This window comes from Astyanax mexicanus, chromosome 20, assembly GCF_023375975.1.
Source record: "Astyanax mexicanus isolate ESR-SI-001 chromosome 20, AstMex3_surface, whole genome shotgun sequence".
Taxonomy (NCBI): Eukaryota; Metazoa; Chordata; class Actinopteri; order Characiformes; family Acestrorhamphidae; genus Astyanax; species Astyanax mexicanus.
The window spans coordinates 21,861,288-21,875,879 of NC_064427.1; the positions used below are offsets into that span (position 1 = coordinate 21,861,288).

Here is a 14,592-nt window from a genome sequence, read left to right on the forward strand (position 1 = left end):
CGGGCCCTGGGTAGTCAGGTCCACTTTTCCCCCCACTACCACGCCCATGTCCACAAGTCGCGGACGAGAGACATCTGTTATTTTAGCCGTCGCCATTCTACACTCGCTGCTGCTCTGCTGGCTTGCGCGTGAATCGATTCATTTGTTCAGAACACTAAGTTTATCTGAATCCTGCCACACCGACTGCTGCGGTGTGAATCAGTTTTCTTATGAACTGAATCAAATCGCGCCTACTAATTTGACTCATTTGAAGCTAGTGACTGGGCTATATACAGTATCGAAAGCATCGAACGCTAAAGAACCGAATCGTTTGTGATGACGTAGTATCGAAAAAGAATCGAACCTTCGGTACACCGTGCAACTCTAATTACCCACATACATACAACACCACAGCATGCAGGGAGACAGCGAGGGTTAAACCACAGATAAACAGGAAGAGAAGAGAAGAGACAAAAAAGAGACAACAAAAGAGAAGTAAGGGAGGAGACTAGATGAGAAGAGAGGTGAAGAGGAGAAAAAATGAGATGAGAAAGAAGGGTATGAGAAGAGAAAAAGAAAGAAGAAGAGATGAGATGAGAAGATATAAATTATGACAAATGAGGAGAAGAAAGCAAAAGAGAAATGAGAAAAGAAATTATAAAATAAAAGGGAAGAAAATGATGGATGGGAATGATGAGAATAGAAGATAAGAAAAGAAAAATGAGAAAAAGAGAAAGGAAATGAGAAGACAGAAAAAAATAACTGAGAAAAGAAGTGAATCAAGGAAAAGACAAGAGAAAAGACAAAACAAGAAAAGAGAAATTAGAAGAGAAGAGAGATGAGGAAGACAAGAAAAGAGAAGAGACGATACTTACAGGAGCAAGCAGAGAAACCGAACTTGCTCAGTGGTCCTAATGGTAACGGTTAACAGGCAGACAGGGGGAGGACATAAGGAGGAGGGTGATGGAGTGTTAATATTGGGACAGGTGTGGGACGGAGGAAGAGAAAGAGAAAAGCAGTGTGAGCTGGACGGGATTAGATCAGACAGAAACAGGACAGTAATGCTGAGAACAGGAAATGGGACAGGACAGAAAACACGGAACAGTAAAGATGCAAACTAAACCCCTAGAGCCCAGCAGGAGACTGCAGTGATGAATCTTTGGAGTCCTTACTGCAGAACTCGACACACCAGCTTTAGTGCCAGCCTCAATGCTGGCTTCAGTGCCAGCCAGAGTGCCAGCCTCGGTGCCAGCCTCAGTGCCAGCCTCTGGGAATTATTATTAAAGCAATACTTTGGCCAATCAAACCTTTCCTTACTTCCTGAATACCCCTGCTGCTGAGTGTATTATGAGAATCAGCCTGAACGAGGTGTCAACAGCCCTATTATGCACAGCCAATGTGGAGTATCAGTCGATGCAACCATATATCAGCTGAGCACAGGCCAATTCTTCATGCTATCGGGTTCGAGCATTTTCACACCAAGGATCAAAACAGGCTGATTATATGTTTTCTGACACCTGCTCTCAGCTTCAAAGCAACTTTGATTGAACACATTTTATTTTGGGCCGAATTGTTGCTTTAATGTCCAAATTCTAAATTAGAATAAACAAACATAAACACACAAACACATGCGTACATCTGTCAGCACACACCATGTCACAAAACTCCACTTACGTGATGATTCTGTCCTTGTTCTTCTTGGGCGACTGGCGTGCCTTCCTCTCCTCCACTAGAGGGCGCTCTTGGTTTGTTTGTTTATCGAGTATATCCACACTGATCTCTGTTTCTGCTTTTGTAGAGTCATTGCTAGGTCCGAAAGCTTTACTCGGTTTGAAAGGATCCACAGAGTCATCAAAGTTGTCCGGATCAAAAGTGTACGCCCCTTTGGAAAGGGTCGGGGAGTTGCTCATTTTGCTAGTTCCACCAAACGGGTTAAAATTGGGGTCGTCCCACTGGTTGGGGTCGAATTTGTAAGATTTTTTGGAAATGGGAATATCGTCCACGTTCAGAGGAGCGGACGAGTCGCACTCTGGGTGGGAGGGCTGCTCTGATACTTCTGACTTATCCGTTAAAGCTTTAGCTCTCTGTTTCTTGGGGGTAACTTTAGTTCCTGGCCTTTTCCCTTGTTTCTGTTGCAGAATTCTCTTGGATCCTAGGTTTTCCTCCCCGGCTTCCGACTGGGAATTGGATTCAGGGTCTGGAAGCTGTGCTTTTGGGATGCTGGAAGATGCAGGGAGGGGATCAGTTTCTGCTTTAGCCGAGTCACTGCTCAAAGCCAAACCTTTTGACGAAGACTTAAAAGGATCCAAGGACTCCAAGGAGTCAAAGTTGTCCGGGTCAAAATTGTACGTGCCCTTCGGAAGCACCGGGGAATTCTGCATTTTGGAGCTGCCGCTAGCAAACGGATTGGAGTTCAAATCGCACTGATTCGGGTCAAAACTGTAGCTGCCCTTCGGCAGCGGTGGAGGCTCGTCGTCCACCTCGTTGGGGTCGACGGCGTTCAGAGGAGACTTCATCTTTAGAGACGGAGGTCGTGCTTTGGGAACCGAGGTCTGGGAACGTTCTGGAAGGTGGCCGTTACAGACAGGCTGAGAAGAAAGAGTGTGGGTTGGATCTTCTGCTGTCTCTACGGTCATGATGGAGGGCAGAGGTTGGGGGTCTTCAGGCTTTGGGATCGGGCTGTAATGCTGGGGGTCCGGTTCAGACAGGATGGAGATCTGCTCGGTTTCCTTGGTAACGGGAATCTCCTGATCATCGTCGTCCAGATCTATACCTAAAAAGAGAAAGAGAGCGATGAAACAGAGTTACATTTATAGCATATGGGCTAATGTTTTACACTCCAGGCCACCAGGGGGCGCTAACACAAGCCACTAAGCTAAAGGCCAGAGCATGAAGGGTCTGCAGCAAAAGTTATGGGACAACAGTATGCAAATTGATCATGAACCATTAGCCCAGGGTACAGCTTGGCTTGGAAACTCCAAGCTGTCCACAGCTGTATATGCTGTGAAGTGATATCTTGTGCTTGAGTTCTGGCTAGAACTGTCCATGTGTATAGCGACTAGCCTCAAGTAACTCTCTTAGCACATTTAGTGCAGGTGACCCCGCCCACATATCGCACAGCTGTGGAGGGGTGTAAGTGTTCTTAGAGAATATAACCCCGCCCCCCCGCAGGGTCTGAGCAGTCGCCCCGCCGGGCTGACTCCTCGGGTCGGGCAGGAAACCCGGCTCAGCTCAGCGCCACGAGGAGCATAGCCCGGACACACTGCGCTCAGTAAACACACAGTAAACACACAGTAAACACAGAAAACCTCACTTCCTGTTATAAAAAACACTCCTAAACCCACCACCGTCCAATAGATCTGCTGCAGTGGCCTGTTGCTAGGTTACAGCTGAGGACGGCCTCTATTTATAACTGCAGTGTATCATACACATACACACGTATAACACACACAACACACGCACCTATCAACACTGACCAAAGTACACTGAATTGATGGATAATCAATCGCATATACAAGTAATGGAGCTTAGTTATAAGTAATTGAATATAAATTATGGAGTATAAGTAATGCTGTCTAAGTAACTGAATGTAAACAATGGGGTCAAAGTAATTAACGAAACATAATCAGTGTATAGTTATTAGAATATACGCATTCATGTACATTTCTGTAAAAGTAATGGGCTATAAGTAATTGATTATAAGTAATAAAGTACAAGTAATATATAATAAACGTATAAATAATATTTAACAAGAATCCTAAACAATTAAGTATAAGTTATGCGGAATAAATTATGTATTTATGTAATGGTGTCTAAGTAATGGGGTAAAAGTAATTAATGAGTTATAAACAACTTCTTGTAAAAGTAATGGGGTATAAGTTACTGTGCATAAGTAATTGAGTGAAATTATAGGCAATTATTTATAAGTAATGGAGTATAAGTTATGTATAAGTTACTGAGTATACGTAAAATAATGTATAGGTATAAGTTATACATGATACCTAATAAGTAACTGAATGTAAACAATGGGGTAAGTAATTAATGAGGTGTAATCAATGTATAGGTATTTAATAATAAATAATAAAGTAGATATTATGTAAAAATAATGTGGTATACGTAACTGATTATCAATAATGAGGTATAAATAATGCGTGAGTAAGCAAGTCAATTTAGTGAAAGTAACTGGGTATAACTATTGGGGTATAACTAACTAATGTGAAGGTACGTGGATGTAATTGAGAAAAATAATTGGGATAGCTTATAAGTAATAAATATATAATACATAATGTTTAAGTATAAGTACTGTGTATGTAATGAAAACAAGAAATAGGGTATAAGTAACTTATTGTAACTAATGGAGTAGGTATTTAGCAGATTATTGGTTTAATTTATTTTTCTAACACAGTTTCAGGTCTGTTACAAAAACAGGAAGTAGGATCTTTAGTCTCAGCAGTGTTTCTCTATCAGCAGATTCACCACAAGCCAACCTCTCACTTCCTCAGTATTCTCACACACACACACACACACACACACACACACACACACACATACACACACACTTTCTTTCTCGGAGGAGCAGAGGGTGTGTGTGAGGAGTGTGAGGTCAGAGATGAGATGGTTGGGTTTTGGGTGTGTTTGGGTTTAGAGGCTGTGGGGCGTTGGTCCCGGAGAAAGAAGGCCCAGTACTGACCACAGAGAGAGACTGTGTGTGTGTGAGTGTGTGTGTGTGTGCTGTTAGGAAGTGCGTTGTAAGAGTTTGTGTATCTGTGTGTATAGTTTGTGTATGTGTCCAGCTGTGAGCTTCTACAGGACTGATGTTGAACATTTCTCACAATGCACTTCAGTCTAGGCCTAACAGAGCCAACAAAGCTATTAGAGATGAAAATCAGAATGGACAGCATGGCCAAGATGGTATACACCGTTAGCACAGGCTAACACAACACACAAGGCTAACACAGCTAACAGCCAACACAGCATGAGACTTTGTGTATGCATGCCTTTTACTTACTTAAAAAATTGGATCAGTGTAAAAGGGCTCTAACAGAGTTAACACAGCCAACACAGTTAACAGACCTATCAGAGCCTAACACAGCTAACATAGTTTACAAAGCTAACAGAGCCAACACAGCTAACACAGAATCAGACTTGGTTTATTTTTGCTTTTTATGAAAAAAAAAAAACAATATCAGTGTGAAAGGGCTTTAAAAGAGTTAACCCAGTCAACACAGTTCACAGACCTAACAGAGCTTAACACAACTAACACAGCATCAGACTTGGTGTATGTCTGTTTTTTACATCCGTAAAATATTTGTATCAGTGTAAAAGGGCTTTAACAGAGTTAACACAGAAATCAAATCTTACAGAGCCTAACACAACTAACATAGTTTACAAAGCTAACAGAGCCAACACAGCTAACACAGCATCAGACTTGGTTTATTTCTGCTTTTTATGTAAAAAAACAATATCAGTGTGAAAGGGCTTTAAAAGAGTTAACCCAGTCAACACAGGTCACAGACCTAACAGAGCTTAACACAACTAACACAGCATCAGACTTTACATCCGTAAAATATTTGTATCAGTGTGAAAGGGCTTTAACAGAGTTAACACAGCTAACACAGTAATCACATCTAACAGAGCCTAACACAACTAACATAGTTTACAAAGCTAACAGTGCTAAGGCAACTAACAAACAGAGCTAAAGCATCTAACAAGCTATCAAAACCAAAACAGCCAACAAAGCTAATAGCTAACAGCTAACAGAGCCATCATAGTTAAAAGAGCCTAACAAAGATAGCACAGCTAACATGCCATGCAGCACTACGCTAAGCAACAAAGTGCTGACGTGAGAGTGCCATAATATACAACTTATTATTTGATTTGCTAGACTTGAATTAAAGGTAAAATATCACAAAGCCACAAAAACAATATGAGCTGTTTTCCATTAAAACAAACTGATAAAGTACTGATGGATTGGTTGACCAGCTTAGATCTTTAGTCTGGGAGAAAAGAAATGCATCTACTTTTACTATCAAAGACAATCTGAAACCATCTTCCAGCAGAAGCTGGTCCTGAGCTGGATTTTCAGAAGGACAGTACTTTAGTCTGTGGGAGGGGCACACATGAAAAAAACTCAGCTGGAGCTTATATAACTACCAGCTCACGGTCCAGAACAGAAAGAGAGAGAGAGGGAGAGTGTGTGTGTGTGTGTGTGTGTGTGTGTGTGTGTGTGTGTAATGAGGATGGGGAGAAGATGTTTATGTTGGTAGCAGACTCTCAATGCTGGACACACAAATCACAAACACACACACACACACACACACACACACACACACATGCCACACACACAGATGTGGTGTGTCTGTACAAGTCATTTCAACCAGAGACACGTGTACACTCCATCTGTACATCAAACAGCCCACACACTCTCTCTGTCTCTCTCTCTCTATTTCACACATATACACATTATTTTACTCAGATTTACCAACGTATTTTAATCTGGAATAAGTTTCTACTATTAGTTGTTAGCTCTGTTAGCCCATTAGCAGTGCTCTGAAAAATATTAATGGCTTGGTACTGTTCTGATAAACTTTAAAAAATTTAATAAATGTTCTAATAAAAGTTCTAAAAAAAAATAGCAATGTTAGCTCTTTTAGTTCTGCTAGTTCTATCAGTATCTGTTTTAGCTGTTGGCTAACTCTACTTATTCTCTTTTAGTCCTGTTTATTATTTATGGAAAAAATATTCTTTATCTATGTTTTTTTTTTTTCATTTTTTCTCTACAATTACTTACTAGACTTGAATTAAAGATAACATTTCAACAAAAGCCAAGAAGAATATGAGTTGTTTTACATTGAACCAGCCTTATAATATACTGATGGACAGTGTAATTAAATGCATCGACCCGTGTAAAAAAAAAACATATAATTTATAATAATAATAATCGTCTATTTATTACTAATATATGTGTAATAAATGATTACAAAACTTTTTGTATTAATTGTGCATAGTATATCAAAACCTTAGTGTAAAAATTAGAAAAGCGTTTGACTGAAATACTTATATATGTGTAATATATTAATTATGTTATATATAGCATGGGACTACATGACTAGACATACTCATGTGATTAAAGAGCACAGTGATAGAATAACAAGGACGATTTTTAACACACTTTTAAAGTGTTAGTAGTGTGTTTAATTGGGCACTTATGTTTAAATTGTATTAGAAGAGCAAAATAATATACAATCAGTATACATACAGCATTATATACCATATATACCATAGTGTGAATCAATGTAACTTAGGAGGGTGGAAATAGGGGGGTCGGCCCTGTGTGTGTGTGTGTGCGTGTGTAAGAATGTGTGTATAAAAACTCCCAGATCACATGACGTGGCTCTGCGGAGGCCTTGGCCATTGATAACTCAGCTCAGAGAAGAGCAGCAGCTTTTGTTCCAAGCTGAGCTTTTAGTTCCAAACCCAAGGTTTTTCCCACACATACACACACACACACAAACACACACACAGGGCCGAACCCCCCCCAATTCCCACCCCCCATCCCAGTTTTTTACTCTCTTCCACCCGACTGCGCTCTGTAATCCCAGCTTCACTCTCTCTGCTTTAAGTCTGTTAAACTGCTTATTCAATTCAATGCAATTCAGATTTATTGCCATTATGATACTGCACTGATTTCGGGAATTCTGGGATGATTTGCAATTTTACCCATTTATATAACTTACAGAGAGACTACACACCCTGGTATAGCTCTATAAACAAATGTAAACATTTATATCCTTACACTTTAGCTTTCATCTAGCTGTATACAAACAATAAATAATACAAATTATCCCCTGACAAATTAGTTTTCATTTGTTTACACTTTAGCTAACTGGTTCTTACACAGACTGTTTACAGCTTTAAACACCTTTTTTAAATAAAAGGTTAAATAAAACCATAGATTTATTGAACCTAATACAAATAAATAAAGATTTGCTTAAATCAATGAATTAGCGCAGCCAATGTCAGTCAACTGTAGTTTGACAACCAACATCTTCCAATAATTCTAAAAAAAAAGCAACTTTCAGCTGATGCCAATATAATTTTGATATCGCTGTGCATCCCTAAGATATAAATAAGTGCAAAGATAGGGCCCTATTTTAATGATCTATAACCATCAACTGTGCACCGTGCAGCTTGATTTAGGGCGTGTCAGTGTGTCTGCTATCATAACAACAGGAAAAGTACACCTTGTGTGGCTTAAAACGCAACACAAAAGGCATGTATTAATTCTCGTAATTTATCATAGGTGTGTTTTGGATGTGTTTAACGTTAAATAAACTAATTAGCGTGTCATCATTCTCTTTGAGAGCCAGGTACGCTCTGACTTTGGCAGATTGCTGTTTTATGGGCGCAGCTACCACACTTCTCAGCAGAGAAAACTGACCTGCTAGTTCACGCTGTGGGTGATTACGCATATAGTGAATAGTTCAGTGTGAGGTATAGTGTGAATGAGGAAGACCAGGTTGTAGTTGTATTTGCATACTGGAAATAAAGTGTATTTCAAGACAAGGCAAGAACTATACCAGGAAGCCTTTATATTAGATGCTAGAATATCTTAAGAGTATCTGATGCCATTCATCCCGCTGAAAGTGAAAGGGTCGGTGTGGTCCGGTTCTCGTGTGGGATGATGAGTTCTAGCGCTTGGCCCGCTCTGTGTTTGGGAGCTGCTGCTGCGTGGTAGCGCCAATACACTTTTACAGGCGTTTAACAGCAACATAAACAACTTAACAGACCAGCAGTCACACATCTGCCTCCAATTACCCTCCACACACTGCCTCCACCTGGCCAGCCTGAGTCAGACAGGGGGGTGGGGGATGGAGGGCTGGATACAGGAGTGTTTAAATAAAGCTGCCTTAAAATAATAAAATCCACTTTGAATTATTCACTTACTACAATGAAATATTAGGTAGAGTTTTAATAGTAGATACTAAATAGATCATGGGGAAAAACAACTATCCAGTATCCAATATGACTTATTTAGTATTCACTATGAATTATTCGGTATCTATTATGATTTACTTAGTATCTATTATGTATTATTCCGTACCTACTATGAATTGTTCAGTATCCACTATAACTTATTTAGTATCTACTATAACTTATTTAGTTACTACAATTAAATATTGGAAACAGATTTAATAGTAGAAACTGAATAAATAATAGTGAAATACAACTATCCAGTATTCATTATAAGTTAGTCAGTATCCACTATGACTTTTTTGATATCCACTATGACTTATCCAGTATCCACTATGTATTATTCAGTTACAACAATTAAATATTAAAAACAGATTTAAAAGTAGAAACTAAATAAATAACAGTGAAATTCAACTATCTAGTATTCACTATGACTTATTTTGGATCTACTATGAATTATTCAGTATCAACTATAACTTATTTAGTATCTACTATGACTTATTCAGAATCTACTATGACTTATTCAGTATCCACTATGCATTATTACTACAATTAAATATTAGAAACAGATTTAATAGTAGAAACTAAATAAATAATATGGAAATACAACAAATCAGTATCCACTATGACTTATTTAGTGTCTACTATGACTTATTCAGTATCCTCTATGAATTATTCAGTATCCACTATGACTTATTCAGTATCCACTATGACTTATTCAGTATCCACTATGAATTACTCAGTATCATTATTCATAGTTAATACTTAATAATAGTAGAATTAATCGTAGATATATATTTATAGCAGAAATATATTTATAGCAGATATTCATATTACAATGCATTGTAATTTAATTAGTATTCACTACAAATTATCTAATATCTACTATGAATTATTTAGTATCCCCTATGAAATATGATTACTAAATATAAATAATGAAGACTGAAGCGTCAGTACCCAGACAGGGACTAAGCCTAGTCTTGAACTCAATGGAAATTTAAGAGTAGACCTATTCTCTGCCCAGGAAACTGACCCACAGTGTTAAAATATTACAAGGCTCCACTATAAAGGTCACTTTAGTCACACCAATCACACACACACACACACACACATTCATTCACACACACTCGTTCACACCACACAGCCACACTGAGAGATGCTGTATGAGAGACAACAGGCTTTTTGATCTTCTCTTGTTGCCATAGCAACAGTGGAGAGAGAGTATGAAGATACTGAAGCGTGTGCAGCTACAGGTGCTGTCAAACCTCAGAGAATCCCTTTCATGTGCTCGACCAACCAGCATTAAAGCAATCTGCACACTGGCAATTCCTTCATTTACTTCTTAGCAACATTAGCAGCTACTCTGCTAATAGGTGGAGTATAAGCTTTCAAAATATTTTAAGCAACATTAGCTACATAGCTCCAGTGCTAATTGGTAGGGTATAAACTTCATTAACTATATTAGCCTTGTAGCTTCAGAGCTAAATCTTAAGAAGCAAGCTTCAGACAGTAAGCACTGCTTAGCAGATCTACTGCATACTTTTAGTTCGAGTCGGATTTGAGACGTTAGATTGGACGAAGTTGTAGAACACTGGTTTAAAGTGTACAGTGAGGTCAGCGTACCTGCAGGCTCTCCAGTGGGCGGAGCCAGTGCTGCTGGGTCGGTGAGTGCGTGGTGGACAGGCGTCTCCGTTTCGGGCGTCTCAAACTGACCCTCTGAGTCCGTGCTGCAGAGAGAGAGAGACAGGAAGAGATAGGGGTCAGACAGAACAAAACAAACCAAAATTACCACCTCGGATAGATCCGAACCACAGGACAGGAAATCACTCCTAGCTGAGTTGGGTAACAGCAGATTCTCAAAGCAGGGAAAAAAGAACAACAGTATGAGGCACTGGGCCCTATCTTACACCCTGCATAAGGTGCGTCAGAGCAGGTCAGTTTCCTCTGCCAAGAAGCATTGGACATGTTCAGATAGCTGCGCTGTTAAAATAGCAATCCACCAAAGTCAGAGCGCACCTGGCTTTAAAAGGGAATAATGAGCAAGTGACACGCTGATTGTTTATTATTGTGGCCCAAAGTGTCAAATACACATTATCAGACAGGTGGTTTTAATGTTATGGTTGATCAGAACTGGCAGTAGAGGTCACTGCTACTAAATGTTATACTAAACAGAACACAAAAACATTTACTAAGCATATAATAAAAAGTGTTCTACTAATCAGTGTACAGATATAATGTGTGATACAAAATAAGGTTCAAAAAGTGTATAAAACCTATACAAATGATTAGGGATGGACCAATCAATAGATTTTAAAGTATCATGGTCAGTGTCAGCAATTTGTAGTACCGTGGCAGCATCACTTGATCCTTTCCAGCATACAATAAATATAATAGCAAATATCAGTTTGAAATATTGTCCATTTCATATCAACATCCCTGACAATTATGGACTAAGCATACTAAACAGCATATTTTATATTATTGGACACATTATGAGTGAATAAACTGGAGTTCACTTCTCCTGCAGCTAGACCAGGAACACACCTGTACAGGTGCAGAACAGGACTATATAATACGGAAATACTGGATTACAGTTCTCTCTCACACACACGCACACACAGAGACACACACAACTAGCATTCATGGGGCTGGGGCCTCATGGAGCCTGAGGTTAAATGAGAGGAATGGTAATTATGTGTACAAGAGAGAGAGAGACAGACAGAGAGAGAGAGAGAGAGAGAGAGAGAGAGACAGGCCACCTGCAGCTCACGACTGCCTGCAGGGTACTAACCAGTAGCACAACACACACAGTTTTCTGTCTCATTCTGGCTTTAAACATAGTCAGATCAGTGAGTCTGATTACTGAACACACACACACAAATTCTTTTTGCAAATCGCAATGTTCTGATATGAGAATTAGGATTACTGTTTCATAATTGGGACTGTATGGAAAATGTTGATAAAAAAAATCCTGTAATTTTTATTTGATTAAGACAGTATGAATCTAAGATATTTTACATTTTATCTCTATTCATTTGATTTATTAATATACATCCTTTCCTGCTCCAAAGATAAAAAGTCCAGCCATGGATGGCCATGCATTTTTTAACAAGGCAATGCTGAACCACAAGCTGCACACATTACTATAAAGGCTTTGCTATGGAACTAGAAGAGGGTACAAATATATATTTTATAGTATTGGACTGGCCTGCTTGCAGTCCTGATCTGTCCCCAGTACAGAATGTATGGAGAATTTTAAAATGAATAATGTAGTAATGATCCTGCACTGTGACAGCCATTAATACATTTTTACATGTATGGGGGGAAAAAACATCAGAAACTCTTCATTACTTGGTATCAACAGTGCCCAAATGCTTTTTTAACTTTGTTTGGAATGTGTTTTGGGTCTGAATGCAGGAATTGATTTTTATTAATAAATGAAAGTCAAGCAGATAAAACATTAAATATCTTGGGGGTTATACTGTCTGCAACTTAATAAAAGCCAAAGGAAATGGAAAAACTGATGGTTGTGGTTGTTTATGATTGTAAAAGCATGTGGGTTTGGTACATGTAAAAGCAAACTTAATGTACCAAACCCACAAACACACACAAACACACACTCTCGCTCACACACACTAGCCTTCCCACAGGATGACTGGTCTAAGCTGTGTTTGTTTCTGAGCAGCTCTGACTCACTTCCAGCAGAGAGAGAGACACAGTGTGTGTGTGTGTTTTTGCTTTTCTAATTGTGTCTCTCAGTTCCCTCCCGTTTAAAGAAGTGCTACTAGATCTATTGTCTGTGTGTGTGTGTGTGTGTGTGTGTGTGTGTTTCTTTTCACACACAAGGGAAGAAAGCAGCTCTCCTAAAAGGAATGTTCACACACACCACAAAGACAGGATGTCAACAAAACACACACACACTGTGTGTGAGGCGACAGTTAAAGCAGAGTAAACAGCCAAACTGCAGCTGCAACGTCACACATACATACAGACACAACACTGAGAAGATAGAGAAAGTGAGAGACGGAGAGAGGAAGATAGAGAGAGAGATATTCAAAATATAAGGAGAAAAGGAAAGAAAGAAAAAGATAAAGAAAGGCACAATATAAAGAAAGAGAAAAAAAGACAGAAAGAGAGAGGCCTAAATATTTAGCCTATAGCCTTTTAGCCCCACCCATTTAGCCTATAGCAGTTTATAGCTCCACCCACTCAGCCTATAGCAGTTTATAGCTCCACCCATTCAGCCTACAGCAGTTTATAGCTCCACCCATTCAGCCTATAGCAGTTAATAGCTCCACCTATTCAGCCTACAGCAGTTTATAGCTCCACCCATTCAGCCTACAGCAGTTTATAGCTCCACCCATTCAGCCTACAGCAGCATTAGTTAAGTTTTTTGCAGATTTAGAACAATACAAGGCATCCAATTGAAACAAAGCACATTTACATATACCGATGTTAATGATACAGTAATAGAAACAGCTGCTGTGAGTAAAACTCAGGGGGATATAATACACATAAATCTAAAAATACCCATGCACTCATCACACACACACACACACACACACACACATTTACACACACACAAATTCATGCACTAACACGTGACTTCTGCCAACCGTTACCAGGGCACCCACAGACATCTGTAGGAACACACACACACACACTCTGTGCGCCAAAGCATACATATAAATATCCCTACACAAACACACACACACACACAGCTCGTCTTCAGTTACATAACTATTATTCACACACGTTTATTATTAATAACATCATCCTTCTATACACCCATCTATCTATCTTCCATCTATATATCAATCCATTCTTCCTTCCTTCTTTCATTCCTTCCACCCAGCCATCTTTCTATCAATTTATCCTTTTTTCCTTCCTTTTTTCAAAACATTTATCCATGTGTCCAGCAGTAATCCATCCAATTATCCATCTATACATCTATCCACTCACCCATTTATCCATCAATTCATTCATCCACCCATCCATATATCCTTCCATTCATCCATCCATCTGGACCAAAACATCATGTTTGTAAACATACAGCACGTAGTTTAACTAAAACCCAGTAGTTTGTAGTTAAACACTGTCAATTGTTAAATTGTTAAATCCTGTTGTTTTATTCCCATCCAGTAAATAGATCTGAGCAAAAGTCTGTAGTTAATTATCATGTTTGTAGTTTGTGAGTAAATGGCATTGTTTTCGGTTAAACCCTGAAGTTTGTAGTTCAAGGCTGTAGTTATTGGTTAGACCATGTAATTTTAAATCCTGTAGTTTAACATAAATTATGTAGTTCCAGTTAGGTCTTGTAGACTCAGATTAGACCCTGTAGTTTTTAGCTAGATTCTGTAGTTTCTGGATAGATCCTGTAGTTTTTAGTTAGATACTGTAGTTTCTGGAAAGACCCTGTAGTTTTAACTGAGATGCTGTAGTTTCTGGAAAGACCCTGTAGTTTTTAGTAAGATGCTGTAGTTTTTAGTTAGATGATGTAGTTTCTGGATAGACCCTGTAGTTTTTAGTTAGATGATGTCGTTTCTGGATAGACCCTGTAGTTTTTTGTTAGATACTGTAGTTTCTGGATAGACCCTGTAGTTTTTTGTTAGATACTGTAGTTTCTGGATAGACCCTGTC

At 39.0% G+C, this 14,592-nt stretch overlaps 1 protein-coding gene across 3 annotated transcripts in view; it reads right to left on the reverse strand.

Annotated features, from left to right (window-relative positions):
* Window positions 1–14,592, reverse strand: part of tacc1 (transforming, acidic coiled-coil containing protein 1) — a 49,049-nt gene that overhangs the window by 15,543 nt on the left and 18,914 nt on the right. For 2 of the 3 annotated variants that reach the window (XM_022681172.2, XM_022681171.2), the window contains exons 2-4: window positions 10,576–10,679; window positions 1,654–2,752; window positions 855–890 (exon numbers count right to left, since the gene is read on the reverse strand). In XM_022681172.2, the coding sequence (XP_022536893.2) occupies window positions 855–890; window positions 1,654–2,752; window positions 10,576–10,679 (1,239 nt within the window). The remainder of the gene's footprint in view (window positions 1–854; window positions 891–1,653; window positions 2,753–10,575; window positions 10,680–14,592) is intronic. The other variant, XM_007254951.4, reaches the window with a different exon arrangement.